Below are 19526 nucleotides of genomic sequence, written 5' to 3' on the forward strand. Positions count from 1 at the left end.
CAAGTGCCTCATCCAGTCTTTTCTTGAACACATCCAGGGACGGTGCCTCCACCACCTCCCTAGGCAGCCCTCCTCACTGTCAAGAATTTCTTCCTAATATTCAGTCTAAACCTGCCTTCCTCGAGCTTCAGTCCATCACCCCTCGTCCTATCACTACAAGATGTATCACGTTTTTTGATGTATCATCTACCAAATGACATTCTTACACTTTATGGTCCTCTGCCTTCTTTTCCTTTAGAACTCTGCATATTTCAGCCACATTTTAATTCCCAGCCTGTCCTGCACTGCTCACTGCCAGGTGGGTGCTATGCCTGTGCACTGATCATGCAGTCTAACAGGTGTCTGACTCTGGCAGAACTATCTAAACACCAATGGTTTATTAAAAATAATGCAAGAGCTGCAGCTTTCCTGAGGAATTTTGGGCCACCAGCAACTTCAGACAGCAGGTCCGTGGAGGGGCAGACATTTCTGATGCAGCTCTGCTTCTGGCATTTTGTTCAAGAATCGAATTGCATAGTTGCAGCTGCAAGATTGAAGCTGTTCAGTAGTTAGGACAACATATGCTGATGTCGCTGTACTTAACCCAAAGGAAAAAAAATCATTGCCCAAAACAGAAGGCAGTATGATGCAGCTCACTGTAGAACTGACACTGCTCAAAGACCACTTGTGGAAAGCGAATCAAACACAGCAACAACAAAAATGCATTTTTTCATCAACCTGGCAAAAGACAGCAACTTCCTTTCAAACTTTTACATGGAAGTTTCAAGGCAGAACATCACAATGTTTCAGTTCTGCCGACTTTCACCGACTTACTTCACACTGAGGAGGCTAAAATAAGAAATTAAGTTCTCCCTCACTCTTTCCATTCTCTGCCAAGGTTTTCTTTATCCAGCTTCATCCCCAAATCTCTTGTGATGTTGTTCTCTTAAATATTGCTTTGACAGCCACAATAATAAGGCATTCTCTCATATACGCTAACAAAACCCCAGGATTATTTGCTTCATAAAAAAAGACACAGGCTGAAGACACAAGATTTACTGCAAGAGATATAATCCTAACTACTGTGGTGTGACATGCCTTACCCACGCCTATTGCTGGCTAAGTCCCGACTATGTAGGACATGAGTACAAATGGCAAACAAAACCAAACAAGAAGAAAAAACAACACAGCACAAAACCAACAAGCAGCCAACAAACACCACAAACAGAAGAAGAAAAACAAAAACCAGACAACTTCTAACAAAGGTTTGTAGTGTGAGAGAGTATGGACTCAATCTGGGTAGATTTAGACTGGCTATTAGGAAGACATTCTTGACAGTGAGAGCGGTGAGACGCTGGAACAGGTTGCCCAGGGAGGTTGTGGATGCCTCCTTCCCAGAGGTCTTCAAGGCAAGGCCAGGCTGGATGAGGCTTTGAGCACACCAGTTTAGTGGCAGGTGCCCCAAACCATTCTATGGATCTATGAACATGTTTAGAAGTCCTTATACAGCTGGCTGAAAAAAACAGGATGGTGAAAGAACTGAAAGGGGTATGGGTTCAAACCCAACAAACCAACAGCAGTAAAAGGCTGCCTGGCACTCCTAGAACTACAGTGTAGTCACCAAAATAAATATTGATTGAAGAAATATTTATTTATTTTAAAAATCAAACAAAACCAACAAAAGCAGCAGAGTAAAGATGCACCTTCCCATTTCTCCTGAGCACAGGAAGATGGAGACAAGACTTGTTAAGTTTGTTATCAAGAAAGCTTCTACTTGAATTTAGCTCCATAGATCCCATGTTATGCACATCCACTGAAATAATTTGATCATTCTCTGTGACACAGAGGTCAATAAAATGCTCTCCTGTATTTTCAGTCATTGCTACCTTTTGATAAAAACTCTTCCACTGAAGCACCCACATGACAGATTTCTGACAATAAATATTCCATGCTTGCTAAGCAACTGATTTTCCTCATCTAGTCTCGTAAAATCCTGTTAACATTCCTTCCCCTCACTAAAAACTGAAATTTTGTTGTATTAGCTTTCTTTGTACTCAGATATGCCTGAAGGTAATTTATTTTCACATGCTGAATTGGCCATGCTCGTAAGGACTTGCTATTACATTACGTGTGTGTGCTCTAAAGGAAAGCATGAACACTGCAAAGTGGTAAAACAATGCTTTTCCTCTTTTTTTCATTCATCTTCTATGTAATCAAATTTATAAATATTTGCAATAATAAAATGCTGCCAGCATTGTAAGAATACTACAATTAAGTCTTGTCTCGGGCATTAAGTATGCTTTCCTCCCCAAATACAACTCCTATTTTATGATAGAATGATAGGGGTTGGAAGGGGCCTCCAGAAATCAAGTGCCACCTCCATGTCAAAGCAGGGTAGGTCACAAAGGAACACATCCAGGTGGGTTTGGAAAGTCTCCAGAGCACACTTCACAATCTCTCCTGGCAGGCTGCCCTAGGGCTCCAGCACCCTCACAGGAAAGAATTTTCTCCTCATGCTGAGGTGGAACTCCCTGGGTTTCGGTTTGTGTCCACAGCCCCTTGTCCTATCACTGAGCACCAATGACAAGACACTGCCACCTTCCTGACACCCACCCTTCAGACATTTATAAACATCTCCTCGAAAGGCTGAGCAATCCAAGATGTCTCAGCCTTTCCCCATAAGACAGATGTTCCAGTCCCTTCATCATCCTTGTAGCCTCCACTGGACTATGTGGTACATCCCTGTGCCTTTTGAACTGAGGAACCCAGAACTGGATACAGTATTCCAGGTGTGGCAGAGCAGAGGAGAAGGAGAACCTCGCTAGACATGCCAAACACACTTTTCATGAGGCTTTCCAAGTTACCATTTGGTCTCTTAGCCACAAGGGCACATTGCTCTCATGAATTACTTTATGTCCACTAGAACTCCAAGGTCTTTCTCCATGGAACTGCTTTCATTAAGATTTGAGAGGAACTCTAAGATCAATCCCAACCATTAACCTCACACCACCACAGCCATTAAACCACATCCCTAGATGCTAGCCTTGTCCACACATTTCTTGAACTCCACTACCCCTCTGGGCAGCCTGTTTCAACACCTGACCAGGGGCATTTAAAAATCAAATTCAATCCACATTCTCAGGAAGAAGACACCAGCAACCAGCAAATCTGAACACATTTCCAGGGCAAAATACGTTTAACAGGTTTAGAAATGAAAGTCCAATTTAGTAGCTTCCCTTATTTATCACAATACTGCCAGAGTGTCAAAGGAATTGCTGCTATCAATTGCAAATGTCATAAGGAAGTTGTGAGCTTGCACTAGACTATGACTATTAAAAAAAATTAATTATAAAGAACTATTTCAGATCAATGCATATTTTAACACCTGCTATGCAAAAAAAAGCTGATACAAGGAAGTTAGGATTAATGCAAGGAAGTTACCATTTAAGTGTTGTATAATAAATAGTGTCATACACACAGCAGTTTAAATATCACATTTAGTGGCAAAAACATTTAAGTAAACTTTCCTGCTTTAGTCAATAAGTGTAACTGAACTGAAAGTCAGTAAATTCACTCTATTCTGAAGGTATTTTGGGTTGGGTTGTTTGATTTTGAGATTTGGTTGGTTGGGGGAAGTTTGAGGGGGGGGGGTTATTGGAGGGGGGCAGTTGATATTCACTTGGGGATTTGTGCTTGTTTGGGGTTTTTTTTGTTGTTGGGTTGGGTTTTGCAGCGGTATTATGAATGAAGGCTAAGTATTAGCAAAAGATGCCCACCTAGCACAGAATTCAGTGAGACTCCTCACATTCCAGGACAGACATTTACCAGGAAAGCTTCAGAGTGGTAGCATACATCAAGGGAAAGGACATAGAGGTGGATTTTGTTCCATTTTCTGCTAACGCGTTAAGTGACTGCAGGCAAGTGTATGAGCACTCACTGCTTTGCATCCCAGATGCCTAAAATGGGGATAAAAATAATTGTTCCTCATTTTGAGGTGTGTGATTAGAGACCAGCTTATGCACTTCAGCAGACAGGACATAAGCACATGAGTAAGACAATGTCTATGGCTGCCAATTATTAATAATATAATTATTACTGAGACAGTGAAGCATGATTTTTTTCTCCCCTCTCCTTTCCCAAGCAATGCAATCTAACAGCAGCCCATCAAGTCATTCTTAAAGTAATCCTTAAGCTGGGCCAGGTCTTACAAGTCCTTCTGAAACTATCAGGAAGAGTGACAGCTACAGGAGTCTGTCCTGAAATTCACACACACTCTAGTACCAGGCTCACCACACTGCTCTCAAACAGAAAGAGTGATCTTAGAAAAATAAAACAGTAAAAAAAGATATAAAACCTAAGGAAAAAAATCTTTTCACACAAAACAGAATAAAACATCTTGTGACAATGATACCCCAGGAAAGAAGGAGAACGTGGCAGATGGAAAGGAAGTTCAGTTAATACTACAGAAATCAAAAAGTTAACTTTTTCTTTTGTCTTCTCAAGAATGTTTGGAATTACAACATAGGACTGATATTTTGGTTTACAGGCTCTTAAGTAATTAAAGAACGCAGAAATTAAGGTTGCAGCAAGGTAAGACTCTATCCACATCACTTGAAAAACTAAGTAAACCCTAACTTAGCTCACTCAGGAAAATTGTCCCAATACATGCATGCCATTTGATCTAATAATGAAAAGAAGGACTGTCAGTCTCCATTTGCAGGTGGCAAACGGACATATGGCTGTGCTTTCAGGAATAAACCCTGACCCTGGAAGTCATGAGCAGGCCACAGCAGTCCCAGTGATGCCATCAGCAGCTGTAGCAGGCCAGCCTCAGGCAGGGCACAGAGTTTGACTGAGGCCTAAGATTCGGAAAGTGGCTTCTGGTTCTGACAACATTACTCACCCTAGAGCTCGTGGACACAGCCTGTGGCACACTGAGAAATCAGAATTTCATTTCAGTTTCACCTGTAATTTATACTGCTTTTGTGCATCAAGAAGCCATCTCCAGACAGAGAGAGGCCTGAACACTACATACACCCTACCACTGAAAGAGGCAGTGTTTCACCTCCCAGGTGCCCAAATTTCACTGCAGGTGCATTTACAACCTTCACACTACGGTCTTGCACACTGCATGTCCTGTCTACCTCCCACCCACATGTAGTTGTGGGGAAGAGTAACTCTCTCCAGATCACTTTGTCAAAACTTCCTCTCTTCACCCCACTCTGCCAGACAACTTCCTTGCCAGACAATGCCATGGTGAGTTTTGGAGACACTGCACATCCTTGTCTGAAGACTATGAGTAGCGGCAGCCCGGAGAAACTTTAAGCTCTGCAGGTGAGCAGTTGCATCAATCAATGAGTTTAACAAGACTTGTTACCTGCTTAAAGATACTCATATACTTACAGGATCACAAGCTATGCAACCACTAATTTACCAACAATGTATACCAAGATCATTTTGAATGGAAAGGAAAAATGTTAGCTATAAAGTAACTGCACAATTATCTGATCTTTTATCTGGGAAAATGACATTTACTATCTTTAATTATTCACACAACAGCTATGGAAGAGAAAGGTTTTCTTGCTTGAAGGGGAAAATAAACATGCACAAAATTCCTCACACTATCACTTCTACACTCCATTCCTAAGTACCCTTCTGCTGAAAGCATTTGATATTTTGTGGATGCAAGCAGACCCCCAGAAACTCCCAATGCATCCAGGGTAAGCTCCTTCAATATATTGAGTTTACCTCAACACAGCAATCTGTTACATTTCTCCTAAATTACACATCTGCTTGAAATGCTTTATCAGCCTACTGTACTATCAGGGACAGGAGTATGCAGTGAACTCCTGAGACCAGAGCACAACTTTTGAAGCACTCACAAAGCCCCTTGCTAAGTGGCTCATCACCTTTTAGCTTGTGACACTCCACTGCACCACCCAGTACTTGGTAACCAAGACCAGAAACGTCTCTCTGCTGTATATTAAGACTGAATTGCTAACCTGCACTGAGGAATGGTTACTTAACTGAGAACTCTGTCATAAAAAAATATCTTCTCTTTCACCAAAATAAAAGCTCTCAAAAGTAAAAGGAAGTTTCTAGTGATGGACAAATCTAATGAAATTTCTATTTTCCTCCTAACTAGGCACATTATTAACTTTTTTTTAAGCTAAGAGGAAATTTCTTTCTCTGCTTCCTCCAAAGTTTCTATTGTGCTTTCTTCTTCATAAAGATATCCTACCCTTCTTTTCATTGTCATTTGTTCATGGCAGTTCAACACCAGGTAAGACCTACATCCAGCACTAGGCACAAAATCACTCCTCTTAAAAGTTGTGGGCAGATCCGTACCTACAGTCAAAATTCCATGCATTCAAAAGACTTCATCACAACAGAAATTAAAACCATGCAATGTGTGAAGGCACTACTTGAAGTAAGGTCCCTGAGCTGTCCTTGCTTAGAACCCTTTAGTATTACTCCAAATAAAGTCCTTGGACCTTAGAGCACTCAAATCTCAGTCTTACCTGAAAACACAGAAATAAAGTTTAGAAATCAGAGCTTTTGTATTCAGCTCTGAACAACAGCTTGAAGCCTAACCCGCCACTTTAATTTCTCAATGCATTTTTACATGGTAAGAATTGTTACAGCAATTACTCTACAAATAGAAGTGAAAGCAATATTCTCCTGTTTTCCTATGCAACTAGCCTATCATGAAGAATTTCAGTAATTTGCTGCTTATACTCTCAGACCTACACTCACCAACCTCACTGCCCATAAAAATCCCAAAAAGTGAGATTCGGGTGCAATTCTAAAAATGGAGAGCAGACAGAGCCCTCGCTTCAAACTCTCTCCCCACAGTGGCCTTCCCAGCCTTAAGTCTAGTTTTGTGGTCATAATATCACACCAGAACAGCTGCTCCCAATAGCACCCCTCCAGCCAGCATATTTGGGACCATCACTTATCCTACGTCTGCTACACACCGCCTGGAAAAGGTCAAGAGTATGTTATTAATCATTTACACTTAAGAGTACTAACCTTACTCCAAATACAGGTCTTATTTTTAATTAAGTACACAATAGTACTGTAAATAAAAAATAAAATCCATATATTACCTCCTACTTCCCCATTTTGGGCCAAATGCAGTTCACTGCCACCACCAGTGATTCTATCAAAACCATTCCAAGTGTCCACTCATTTTACGTCATCTATGAACATGACCCCACAAATTCAAAACCTCTTCTTCACACTTCCACTTGCCCCTAAAAGATGTCAAAGCTTTCAAAATGTGTCAAAACTTTTCCCAGTATACAGATTTAACAGCAAAAAAACCCCAGGTTGTGTACCTGAAAGCTCGGGAATACTAGTAAATTAGTCTCTGAGATTCATCTTTCAAATTGATAGGTACCTGCATTAATCAATGCCAGAAAAACAAAACAAAACAAAAACCCACAACACAAAACAAAAGTACTGCAGAAAAGAACACGGACTGAATTCTAATCAGCCTTTCAGTTTAGGTGGCAAACCTAAACCAACTCCTGTTGCAGTAGTTACAGAGTTCTGCTAATCTTCACACCAATTCCTGACCCCCAGAGATTTCCAGTTAGCTGCTTTTTTACTTTCACATTTTCACCACCACTGAATTTTAAAAGGACTTTATATTCTCAGTAAGTTCTTGACCTGCGTGTTGCACTTTGCATAGTCTAACCTTACTTTGGTTTAAAACTTTTGCCTTAAGTCAATCACCTGATTATCTTTACAAAACAAGGTTTAAGATGAAAACAAGAAATAAAAGAGAGATCTGAATATGCAAACCCCTGCAATTCTCGGGTTATTCAGAGGTATCCCTACGCACAAACTCTGTCTCTAGCAGTTGCTAGGAGCACCCAAGAAGATATCTTTTCTGAGGTGCTAAAACGTGAACAACCATCTCCCATGTAAGAAGTGGCAGCACGAGGTCTTCTGCCTTATCAACAAAAACTCGGTTCTTTTTTCCCTCTGTGTAGACAGTTCACATACTCACCCGGGAGGACAACTGGAAATTACAGACAGATGAAGATGAAGCTGTCTCAAAACCTTTGTCATGTGATAGTGACCTATAAAGTAGCAAATAAAGGCACATCATCAGCACATCATGATTTTACAATATTGCAACTCACCACAACGCCAACCTGAGGAGAGATCCCAAAAACTTGAAACTTGCTTCCTCCTTATACACACACACACACACACGTACCCCAGCCCCTGAGAAGTTGTCATTAACATGAGATGACAGTGGCAGGAAATCCTAAATAGCAAACAAAAGATGTCTTTAAAGGGCATTAGGAACTGGGCAAATGGAGCAAATCATCTGAGTGGGCATGGGAAGGGTGGCTTATTTTAACTCCTGAATGCAGATTTATGGGCACAGAGAGGTAACGCAGAGGGATGCAGCACCTTATTATTTACATGCACACACAGACGAACATTATCAAACTAAATAGGCAGAAAGTTGACCACCATCTGCGAGGAACCAAACATAATAATAACCCTCAGGAACTTATCACAAGTGAGCGATCAATCCCCACGCCAGGATAAAACAAATCAACGCGAAATTAACAAACAAGCCTAAGCCGCCAGACTGCAGGTACGACATCCACCAGGAGAGACAGACAGAGGGACCGACGGATGGAAGACTGCAAACGCTGGAACACAGTTTCAGGTAGTGCCCGTTCCCCTTTCCTCGGCAGAACCCGACCGATCAGCCTCGAGGGTCCTGCGGCCGCCCCTCCACCTTCGCAGCCCACGAGGAGAGCAAGCACCGAGACCCCCGGGCCGAGCCGCGGGGAGAAGCGGCGTTTGCAGCCGCCGCCCGCCGCCCACCCCCGCCCGTGCAAAGTGTAGGGCCACCGGAATCCGGGCTCCCGGGGTGGGGTGGAAAGAAAAGGTATTAAATATGGAGAAAGACCGCCGTGACCCAAGGTTTTCCCGTCTCTACCCGACCCCACGCCCCCGGTCACCATCAAGTTTGCATTTTAGTTACAAAATGTCGATCTTGGAGGCTGACAAGAGACAGGGAGAAGGGGAGAGAGAGTGTGTGAGTGTGTGTGTGAGAGAGAGAGAGAAGAGAGAGTCCATCTTGCTTTGAGGGGGGAGGAGAGGAGCAATAATGCAGCGCATAAATCTCACCCTCCCGGGGGAAAAGTCTGCACAACACCTTTGGGGGCGGGCAGGCGGGCAGAGAAGGGGCGGTGGCACGGAGAGGGGGCGCAGGGGGCTCCCTAGCCCTCCCAGCTGCCCTCCCCGGCAGGATCTGGCGAGGCAGGCTGGCAGCAAACACCTCCCTGCTGCTCCCCTCCTCCTCCCCGCGGGCCCGGGCGATGATCCCGCTGCTGCCGCCGCTGCCGCTGCCACCGGGGAGGAGGTGCCGCCGCCACCGCCGGAGCCACATGGAGACCGGCACCCTGTCCCTGTCCCCGGTGGCCGGGCCGGGCCCCTCCGCCGCCCCGGCGGGCTGCGGGACTTGGACGTGTCACCAGCAGGACGGGCAATGGTTACGGCGCCCCAGGCCCGAGTGACCACCGCGAGCCTGGCGGCGCCCCGGCCTCCCCTCGCACACTCACCTCCGGAAAAAAACTTTTAACCGAGGGCCTTCCCCGGAAAAAGTGGCGAATCCACCCCGCGCACGGTTAAAGCCCAGCGGCCCCCCGGCTCGGCTGGCGGCGAGCGGGGGAGACCCGGGCACGGTCCTTCCCCGCCCCGGCGGGGAGGGAGGAGGCAAGCAGGCAGGCAGGCAGGGAAGGGAGGGAGGGGGCGGGCAGCCGCCTGCCGGTGCCTCTCGCCCCGCCGCCGTACATGTCGCCTCAGCGGTTCTCGCATCGCTTCGTTTTACCTTCCTCATTCAGAGGAGGCTGGGTGACACCGATATTCCTAATGCAAACCTGCTGCCGTGCGGTGCACGGGATTAACGCGATCGCCTCCCCCTGCTTCCAACCTTTCCTTCTCCGTCCTCCTCGCAAACCTACCCTGGATCGGCTGTTCTCACAGCCATGCAAGTTTCATACATTGCAAATAAACCCGAGAGGAGGAAGAACGAAGCGGCTGGCGGGCGGCGGGGGGGGAGGAGGAGGGTTGGTTGCTTTCTGTAATTTACCAGCTACCCGATCTCGCAGCAGCAGCAAATAACAGCCGAGCACCCATCCGGCTCCCGGCGGCCAAGAGAGCCGCTCCCGAGGCGGTCACCCCCTCCCTGGGGAGCCCCTCGCCAAGTTTTCTGTCATCGCGACCACCCAATGTCACAACTTACCTTAGGAAATAGGACTTCGCGCGGCCGAGGCCTGCCACCACCTCCCCTCCGGCCCCCGCCCGCCTCCCTCCCACCCTTTCTCCCTCCTCTCCACCTTAAACTTATTGACACAACATAATCCCACATCCACGCGAAACTCCGGCAGGGCCGCCCACCCCTGCGCCCCCCCCTCCCCAGCTGCCCACCGGGCCGCCACTGCCGCCGCCGCCCCGGGTGCATCGCCGATGACTACCGGAAAACGCACAGCCCAACTCTCCGGCCGAGCTCGGCCGCTGTTGTTGTCGGGGTCTGCACCGGGGTTTTCACCTCCCGTCGCCCCTGAGCCCCGTGCAGCCGCTGCATCGGCTCCCTCTCCCTCTCCGGTTTGATACACACACTCCCCAACCCCCTTTCTCCTGGCGGCGGCAGCGCGGAGCCCCCCCGGGCCGGCGGCAGCCGATACCGATCCGCGCACTCTCCGCTGCGCCTCGCCTCGCCGCCCCTCGGGATGAAGTTTCGTTTCTGCCTGCCGCGATTTCCCTGACAATTTCACCCGGGGGCACACACCGAGCGGCGGCCCATGGGTAGCCCTCCTCCTCGCCCTCCTTCCCCTTCCTCCCTCCGCCGCCGCTGCTCTTGCCTCTCTCTCGGTGGCGGCGAGAGGTGCCTGGCTTCAAATGCAGCCTGGCACTGGCTGGCCTACCCCTGCCGCCTTCTTCTGGGCTTTTATTTTCTGTACATGCACTGCGCTGGATTGCAATGCACTCCGCCGCCCCCCGCGCTCACACAGCCCCGGCCACTCCTGCCCTACCGGCCGGGCAGAGGGCTGGAGGCACCAACCCACCCGTCCTCTCCTGCCCAAACTTTCAAACCGAGGCAGGGCTGACAAGAGGGAGGAAAAGTGACTGCAAGCCCCGGCAGCCGCCGCGCAGGGCAAGGGAGGCTCCGCGCCTCCCTCCCGGCCACCAACGCCACCGGGGGGGCCCGCAGAACTGCCGGACTGCCTCAACGCTGGGGCGCGGAGGTGAAAGCGTGGGACTAGGGCACCTCTCTCTTTGCCTGCCGCTTGCCCGTCTCCGTCTGCCTTCCTGCCGGCCAGTGAAGGGTGGGAGGCGGCGTGGACTCACCTCGGCGGGGCCAGCGGGCGTGCGGGCGGCGCGCCGCTGGGCCGGAGCGAGACGCGGCGCGCAGCGGAGCCCCTCCGCCTCGGCGCCCGCGGAACGCGGCTCCACACAGAGCCATGCAACCCGAGCAGCGCCACAACACTCCCCGAGATATAAGGCGGCCCGCCATTGGGCAGCTCGCTGAGGGACGGGCTCGCCAGCCATTCAGCGGTGCCGTTACACTCGCGGCCCGCGAGGGAGCCGCTGGCGCACACACTCACACAAAGATCGTCGCGCTGGCTTCGCAGTGTTTGAAGAGCCGGCGGCGGTCGTGGCGGAGTGGGGCAGGTAGCGGGAGGCTACCGGCCACAGTACATCAGCGCCCAGGGTAGGGCAGAGACGAGCCGTGCCGGCCACGGCACCGGCAGCTGCTGCCCATTGGCCGCCCGGGAAGGGCTGCGAGAGTAAACTACGTCTGCCCTGGGCAGCGCCGCGGGGTAACGGCGCTGGCGGGGTGCGGGCGGCGGGCACGGCCCGGCCCGGCCCCACTCGCCCCCAGCCCCCGCAGCCCTTCGTGCAGCTCCGCGGTAACTTACTCTGTCGAGTTGGGCGGGTTTCATTCAGAGGCCAAAACACGGCGAGCGGAGAAGTTGAGGGAAACAGCAGCGCATCCGCACAGCCCCTGCTCGGGGAGTAAACACGGAAAGCTAGCCCCGCGGCCCGTGAGGGGAGCCGAGCGGACGGGCCGAGGCTGACGGCCGCCCCCTGACCCGGCGAAAGGCGTTGAGAGGCAGCGGCGCTGCACGGGGATGCGGCGGATCAGCGGGCGGTGCCTGCTGCCTTACGGATCTTCGCCCAAACGTGGCGGAGAGGCCCTCACCGGCCCAGCACCGGCAGCAGCACGGCAGCCTTGCGCACCGGCTGTTCGCAGGGACAGCGGCCGCTTGTTGGGCAGAACTGGTGAAGTGCCAGGGTGGCGCCCGTGCCACCCCCCGTCCCTTGTCCGTTTCTCTGCCCTGCACCTCACGCACAGTGCCGGCCGCAGAGATGTGAAATTCATCGGAGAATCTGTGTGATCCGCAGGCTGATAGGTACAAAGCAACAGGGTGAGGCCAGCAGCTTTGGGGTGGCTGTGTGGCGATTGTGCTGACGGCTGTCGGAAAAGCCCTCCTGGATAACTTATTTTGGGGAAAAAGCTCTTTTCTCCTGCAGGAACCCAACCCAATGTCAAGGCACACTGTGCACACTGCCACAATATTGTAATGTTTGCAAAGGCGTGAATAATAATTCAAAAAATACATTTGTTTAAGGAGAAAACACTACATGTACCCCTGTAAATCAGGAAGCACCAATTTTTGTGTGACGCTGTCTCCAGATGGATTTCTGCCTTCTAGTCAGTAGTTAGCCTATTACAAAACAAAAGTTAGAAATACTAAGTTATCATAACGATAGAAACTGAAGTGCATTCATTTTTTCCAATAAAATGGCAGTGTTTGTGCTTCACTAGCACTTTGCACATCCAACACTCCAAGGATGTTGCAGAGTTTATTCCTTATGTTTTACCAATGTGATTGTTTTCAGCGTCTTCCCATTGCTTCCCTGCTTCTCTTTTCATTCCTTCCCCTCCCATTTTTTTTAATGGCAGAAATATGTTAAATAACTGAGACTATTTCTGATGTGTGTTCCTGAGCTTTTTTCCAGTGTAATATAGTCAATTCCGGCAGCTTTCCATTGCTTTCCTACTCTTTTGTTCGCCTCCCTCTTTTATTTAATTGGAGAAATATGTTAAATAACTCTGAAACAATATTTCTGGTGTCTGAATAAAATGGTGAAGTAGAGGCTGATGTTGGAAAATTACATTGCATCCATGTTTCTGAGGAGCCTTTTTGTTAAGATGCAAGAAAAGTATCCCAAATGTCCCACAGTCTTGCTTGTTGGAAGCAGTGGTGCATTAATAAGTGCTCGAGTAATACAAAAATAAAAGGAGAGATATATTGTGTAATTAATGTGTTCTACCTGTTTTTTTTTTCATGAAGAGAAACAGAGCTGACCGTCTGTCCACTGGAAGTCAGATCCATGTCAGGTCTCACAGGTTGGGACACTGACAAGTGAAGACAAAGAGATTTTATTAGCCATGTATGAAAAGGTTGGCCTAATTTTCAGATGGAGCTTGTGCCTATGGTAGATTTCATAGAATCAACCAGGTTGGAAGAGACCTCCAAGATCATCCAGGCCAACCTAGCACCCAGCCCTAACCAATCAACTAGACCATGGCACTAAGTGCCTCATCCAGGCTTTTCTTGAAGACCCCCAGGGACGGTGCCTCCACCACCTCCCTGGGCAGCCCATTCCAATGCGAAATCACTCTCTCTGTGAAGAACTTCTTCCTAATATCCAGCCTATACCTACCCTGGCACAACTTGAGATTTATAGATTCATAGGATGGTTTGGGGTGAAAGGGACCTTACAGATCTAATTACAACTCTACTGCCACAGGCAGGGACACCTCCTGCTCTACCAGGTTGCTCAAAACCTCATCCAGTCAGGCCTTGAACACTTCCTTCAGGTATAGGACATTCACAGCCTCCCTGGGCAATCTGTTCCAGTGTCTTGTCACCCTCATTGTGAAGAATTTCTTCCCAATATCCATTATAAATCCTGTCTTCCAGCTTCACTCCATTGTCCCTCAGCCAGTCATTCCTAGATGGTGAAGCAGGTGCACAGCATCTTCTCTAATGCATATGCTGCTGCTAAGAGTAAGAGGCCTAAGCCATGCAGTTAAAGCTTGAATGGTGTAAGTTTCTTACTTGTCAGTATAAATGCCTTGTTTCTCAGTTTCTTTTACTATGAAGAATAGTACACCAGGGAGCCTCTCTACCTCTTGATTGGTAAAATCCTGCCAAAACAGATGTTGGTGTTTGACAGCAGACATGAAGTTCATTTTAAAGCGCACTTCATTTTGTTATTAGCAGGACTGTTTATTACTCTTTGTGCCTTTACTGGCCTTTTCAGAAAAGAGGTCAAGATAGGGACACTTATCTTGGTTTAAGGGTAGATTTAGACTGGATATTAGGAAGAAGTTCCTAACAGTGAGGGTGGTGAGACACAGGAACCAGCTGCCAAGGCAGATCATGGATTCCCCCTCCCTGGAGGTGTCCAAGGCCAAGCTGCATGAGGCCTTGAGCAGCCTGGTCTAGTGGGAGGTGTCCCTGACCCACATCAGAGGGTTGGAACTAGAGATGATCCTTAGGGTCCTTTCCAGCCCAAACCATTCTATCAATCTAAGACTGTCCCCATGAACTCCTGCGCTCTGCTGGATTCAGTGCAGTTCAGATGAAGCACTTTGCTCAGATGCACACACAGAACAGCATGAAGGGGCCCTTGAAGTGGCCTTTTAAAACTGTTTAATACACTTGTGGCATTTATTTGTGTTCAGCTATGTTTGCCTATTTTGCCCTCAAGTGATGGTGGAGTATCTCTGTCGCAGGCACAAGTCCCCTCCTCATTAATCAATGGCACAATGTAAAACACACAAGTAGCATGTGTCTACACTCTGTCAAAAGGGTGGAGATATTTCCTTTCACTTTGTTGTTGTTTAACAATAACAAGAAGAAGTGCAATGCTGGTATAAGTAGTAGTCATCAAGATTTGTTCTGCTCCCTTCCTAACTGCTAACACTGTGTCCAGTTCTGGGCACTCTAGCTCTAGAAGAACAAAGAACTACTGAAGAGAATCCAGCACAAGGCTACTAAGATTGGAGAGGACTGGAATGTCTCTCACATGAGGAAAAGCTGAGAGAGTTGGGACTGTTTAGCTTGGAGAGGAGGAGGCTGAGAGTAGAATCTTGTTAATGTCTATAAATATCAAAGGTGTGTGTCAGGAAAATGGGGTCAAACTCTTCTCAGTGGTCTCCAGTGACAAGAGGTAATGGACATAAAATTGAACACAGAAAGTTCCATCTAAACATGAGAAGGATGGCAGAAGGTGTCAGAGCACTGGACCTGGCTGCTCAAAAAGGTGGCCTGCCCCTAGGTGATCCTGCTCTGGTGAGGGGGTTGGACTCAACAATTTTCAGAGGTCCTTTCCAACCTTTCCCCAACATTTTGTTCCCTCTGTTACTGAGGGAAGCCTGAGATTGATCCTTGGTGAACATTTTCTCTTCTCCTCCTCCCACCCAGGACAGGAGTAGCCTGTGGAACCAAGCTGACCACTGGTAGCTCTTCTGCTCTAAGACACACGGCTACACAATGGGTCTTGAAAGTCCATGGAGAAAGAGACTCTACAATCTCTTTGGGCAGCCTGCTGCGGGGATCCAGCAGCCTCAGTGTAAAGCCTTACCTCATCTTGAAGTGGAACTTCCTATGTTCCAGTGCCCCTTGTCCTGTCACTGGTCAACATTGTAAAGAGACTGGTCCTTTCTTTGTGTCACTCATCCTTCAGATACTTGTAAACATCGATCAGCTCCCCTGACAGCTTTCTCTTCTCCAGACTAAACAGCCTCAGATCTCTCAGCCTTTCCCCATCACATCTGCCCTACGTGATCCTTCTTTCGCAAGGGGGTTGGATGTGATGATCTTCAGAGGTCACTTCCAACCCCTGCCATTCTATTACTGTGTGGTCATTTAAAATGTACTCAGATCATAAAAAAAAGGAAGCTTGGACTAGCCAGCTGCAGCCTGAGCCTGCAGGCCCTGGATCCCTTTGAGCTGCTACCATGGCTGACTCCAAGTGACGGTTGTCATGTGAGCAGGGAAGGAAGGCCAGAAGGCGTCTTGGGGAGCATATGCTTTATCTGCATTAAGCTTTATACACAGCCTGGGGAGAAGCATGGGGGTGAAAGGGTGAGGCAGATGCAGACTTATGGAGCCTGGCCCACCTCTTTTGCTTTTTTAAAAGGTTTGTTTGGTTTCGTGTGTTTGGTTGGTTGGTTGTTTTTTCTCTTCCTGTGACATGTTGCCAGCCCACAGTTCATGGAATAGCATGGCATCCTCCAGGATAAAAAAACACTGGAGCAGGACAATGCATTAGTGGGCTTATTTTCCTCCCCAATGCACTTGTATAACATGGTAACATTTAATAGCAATTTATGTGCAAGCACTGAAGGGAGGAGGCATTTTATCTGAACTAAAGCTGCAGTGTATCCACTTTAGAGTAGGAACAGAGCCACAAGATCAGTCTGTGGACAACCAGTCTTCTAAAACCACACTTGGAGGAAGTTATTTTTCCCACCCTTGCCTCTTCTTAGGAACACTTTTCAGTTTCCTGAGATGTCAATGACAGAAGTTTGCAGAAGTCAAAGAAGTGGCCAACTTGTTCCGTTTGTTTCACTGTAGGAGGACACAGTTAAATCAGAGAAGCTGTGGAAGCCCTGTCCTGGTGGGGTTCAAGACTAGGTTGGATGGAGCCTGGAGCAGCCTGGTCTGGTGGAAGATGTTCCTGGCCATAGCAGGGGCTTAGAACTAGGTGATCTTTAAGGCTCCTTCCAACTCAAACCATTCTATGATTCTATGAATCTGTTAATAAACTCTGCCTGTATTTCTTTGCTATTCTTATTGCACAGCATAAAAATAATCAGGGTATTTTCTTTGTAATTCTGAGATGCTGCTTCCAAACATTCTCTTGCTGTACCTCTGCATCTGATTCTCACTGTCTCCTACTAACTCTTCTTCCTTACTTTTTATTCCTCTTGCTAGTAGCAAGAGGAATTTACAACATTTACAACTCTTAACAGAAGCAGCCATTTAAGACCATCCAATCCTACAAGCAACCTCTGGCCTAAACTGCCAGCAGTTTCATTTGACGAGTTAGAAAAGAGAGTGGGAAGGACAGGAGACAGGTGAATAGACTTTTCAGGAGTCTCACAGAATGGGAACTGAAAATTCAGGAACCAAATCTGGACTTCTAGCTTTCAGTGTATTGCTCTGTACATTTCTTTCTATTTTTCTTTCTCTGACATTTCTCTTTCATAGTGCCTCCCCTCTTCAGAGAAATATGACTATGCCTTGAGGAGCTATTTGCCATTTTTCCCTGTTTCAGAAGAATTGAGTGATAGGTTAGCCAGAGCATCCAGATCCCTTTGAGTCTATCACCTCTGAAAAGTTGCTTCTGATTCTGAAAAGCCTGTGTTAAACTAATAGCCACTTAGCATAGCAGTGTATCTGAAATACACATCTGCAATAATCACAGAATTGTTTTGGTTGGAAAAGAGCTCTAAGATCACTGAGTCCAACCATCAGCCTAACATCACCATGTCCATTAAACCATGTTCTGAAGCGTCATGTCCACATGTTTCTTGAACACCTCCAGGGACGCTGACTCTGCCACCTCCCCGGGGAATGCAGCAATTGTCTGCTAAGCTCTAAACTCAGTAGATTTTTTGACAAATCTACTTGGGCAAATCAAATTTTCCTTGTCCTTGTACAAGTATACTTGCTCTAGTGCAAGAAAATCAGTTTCCAGAGCTAGCAACAAACTGGAAAGGAATGGGAGGAGAGGGAATGACTTTAAGCTGGGAGAGATTTAGACTGGATATCAGAAAGAAACTGAGGGTAACAAGACACTGTAACAGGTTGCTCAAGGAGTTTGTGGATGTTCCCTTCCTGAAGGTGGTTGAGGTCAGGCTGGATGAAGTCTTGAGCAGTTTGGTCTAGTGGAAAGTGTCCCTGCCCATGGTAGGGGGTGTTGGAAGTGGATGATCTTTAAGGTCTCTTCCAGCCCAGACCATTCTATGATTCTCATAAAGGCATTCTTTCAGACTTTCTGGCAAAGTCCCCATTAAAAGCTGGGCCAAAGGATAGCAGCTTACCCTTAACCCCACGCTTCCAATTTCTGTAGTTACTGCTTTAACTCTCATGTAAACTGCAATAAGGTTTAACTGCTTTAAGCATAAAATGTAATTGGAACTTGTTTGTCAATTTTAGATTGTTTGCTCCTTATTACATTTTAGTGCTATCAAGTAACTCGCTCCCTCCTACACCCAAGGGCCTCCTTTTCCTGTCTCTGTTTCTGGTATTATTCAAACATTTATTTGCTTATTTGCCCTTTTCCCCTTTTCTGTAAATGTTCATGGTGTTTTAAAGAAACTACAACTTCATACCAATGTCCTCCTCTAACTTCTACAGCTCTGTTCTAGTGTCCTCTTGAAACCTCCAATATACTGCCAAAGACTTTAGACGTACTTCGCAAATACGTATTTACTTCTCTCTAGAACAGTAAGGACAATCAAGGAGCAAAAGGTTTTTATCCTGTTAAGTCCACTACATAACTGAAGAGGATGATATTTATAGAAATTACAGAGCAGTCTGAGTTGGAAGGGACCTTGATGATCATCTAGCTCCAACTCCCCTGCCCCTGGCAGGGACACCTTCCACTAGACCTCATCCAACCCAGCCTTGACCACCTCCAGGAACTGGAGTATGCATGATCTCCCTGGGCAACCTGTTCCAGAGTCTCACCAAGCATTGAGTCTGTGCTTGACAAGTATCAAGTCTCTGCAACGACTCAAGTGAAAAAGTAGCACCCACTAGGTCCAAGCATGAATTATCACAGTATCACAGTTTCAGCAAGGTTGGAAGAGACCTCATAGATCATTGAGTCCAACCCTTTACCACAGAGCTCAAGGCTAGACCATGGCACCAAGTGCCATGTCCAATCCTGCCTTGAACAGCTCCAGGGACGGCGACTCCACCACCTCCCCAGGCAGCCCATTCCAGTGTCCAATGACTCTCTCAGTGAAGAACTTTCTCCTCACCTCCAGCCTAAATCTCCCCTGGCGTAGCTTGAGGCTGTGTCCTCTTGTTCTGGTGCTGGCCACCTGAGAGAAGAGAGCAACCTCCTCCTGGCCACAACCACCCCTCAGGTAGTTGTAGACAGCAATAAGGTCTCCCCTGAGCCTCCTCTTTTCCAGGCTAAACAGTCCCAGCTCCCTCAGCCTCTCCTCGTAGGGCTGTGCTCAAGGCCTCTCACCAGCCTTGCTGCCCTTCTCTGGACATGTTCAAGCATCTCAATGTCCTTCTTAAATTGAGGGGCCCAGAACTGGACACAATGGTGAGTTTCCCAGATGCACATCTCATTGCTCCATTGCTGTGCCTATTGTTATGTTCATTTTGAGACCACAAGAATCAATTCTACTGCCATTTGTAAAGTCAACAAAGCAGGTGACCATCTAACCCTAAATAACAAGAGCA

The 19526-nt window shown here is 47.5% G+C and overlaps 1 protein-coding gene across 8 annotated transcripts in view; it reads right to left on the reverse strand.

The window, feature by feature from the left end:
* The window catches only part of BBX (BBX high mobility group box domain containing), a 133241-nt gene extending 121774 nt beyond the window's left edge, over positions 1-11467 (reverse strand). For 7 of the 8 annotated variants that reach the window (XM_064143142.1, XM_064143145.1, XM_064143141.1 and 4 more), the window contains exons 1-2: positions 9576-9925; positions 7997-8069 (exon numbers count right to left, since the gene is read on the reverse strand). In XM_064143142.1, coding sequence (XP_063999212.1) covers positions 7997-8069; positions 9576-9853 — 351 coding nt within the window. In that variant the 5' untranslated portion in view covers positions 9854-9925. Of the gene's footprint in view, positions 1-7996; positions 8070-9575; positions 9926-11364 lie in introns of those variants that run through there. The other variant, XM_064143146.1, reaches the window with a different exon arrangement.
* Positions 11468-19526: the final 8059 nt, after the last annotated feature.

This window comes from Pogoniulus pusillus, chromosome 5 (genome assembly GCF_015220805.1).
Source record: "Pogoniulus pusillus isolate bPogPus1 chromosome 5, bPogPus1.pri, whole genome shotgun sequence".
Classification (NCBI taxonomy): Eukaryota; Metazoa; Chordata; class Aves; order Piciformes; family Lybiidae; genus Pogoniulus; species Pogoniulus pusillus.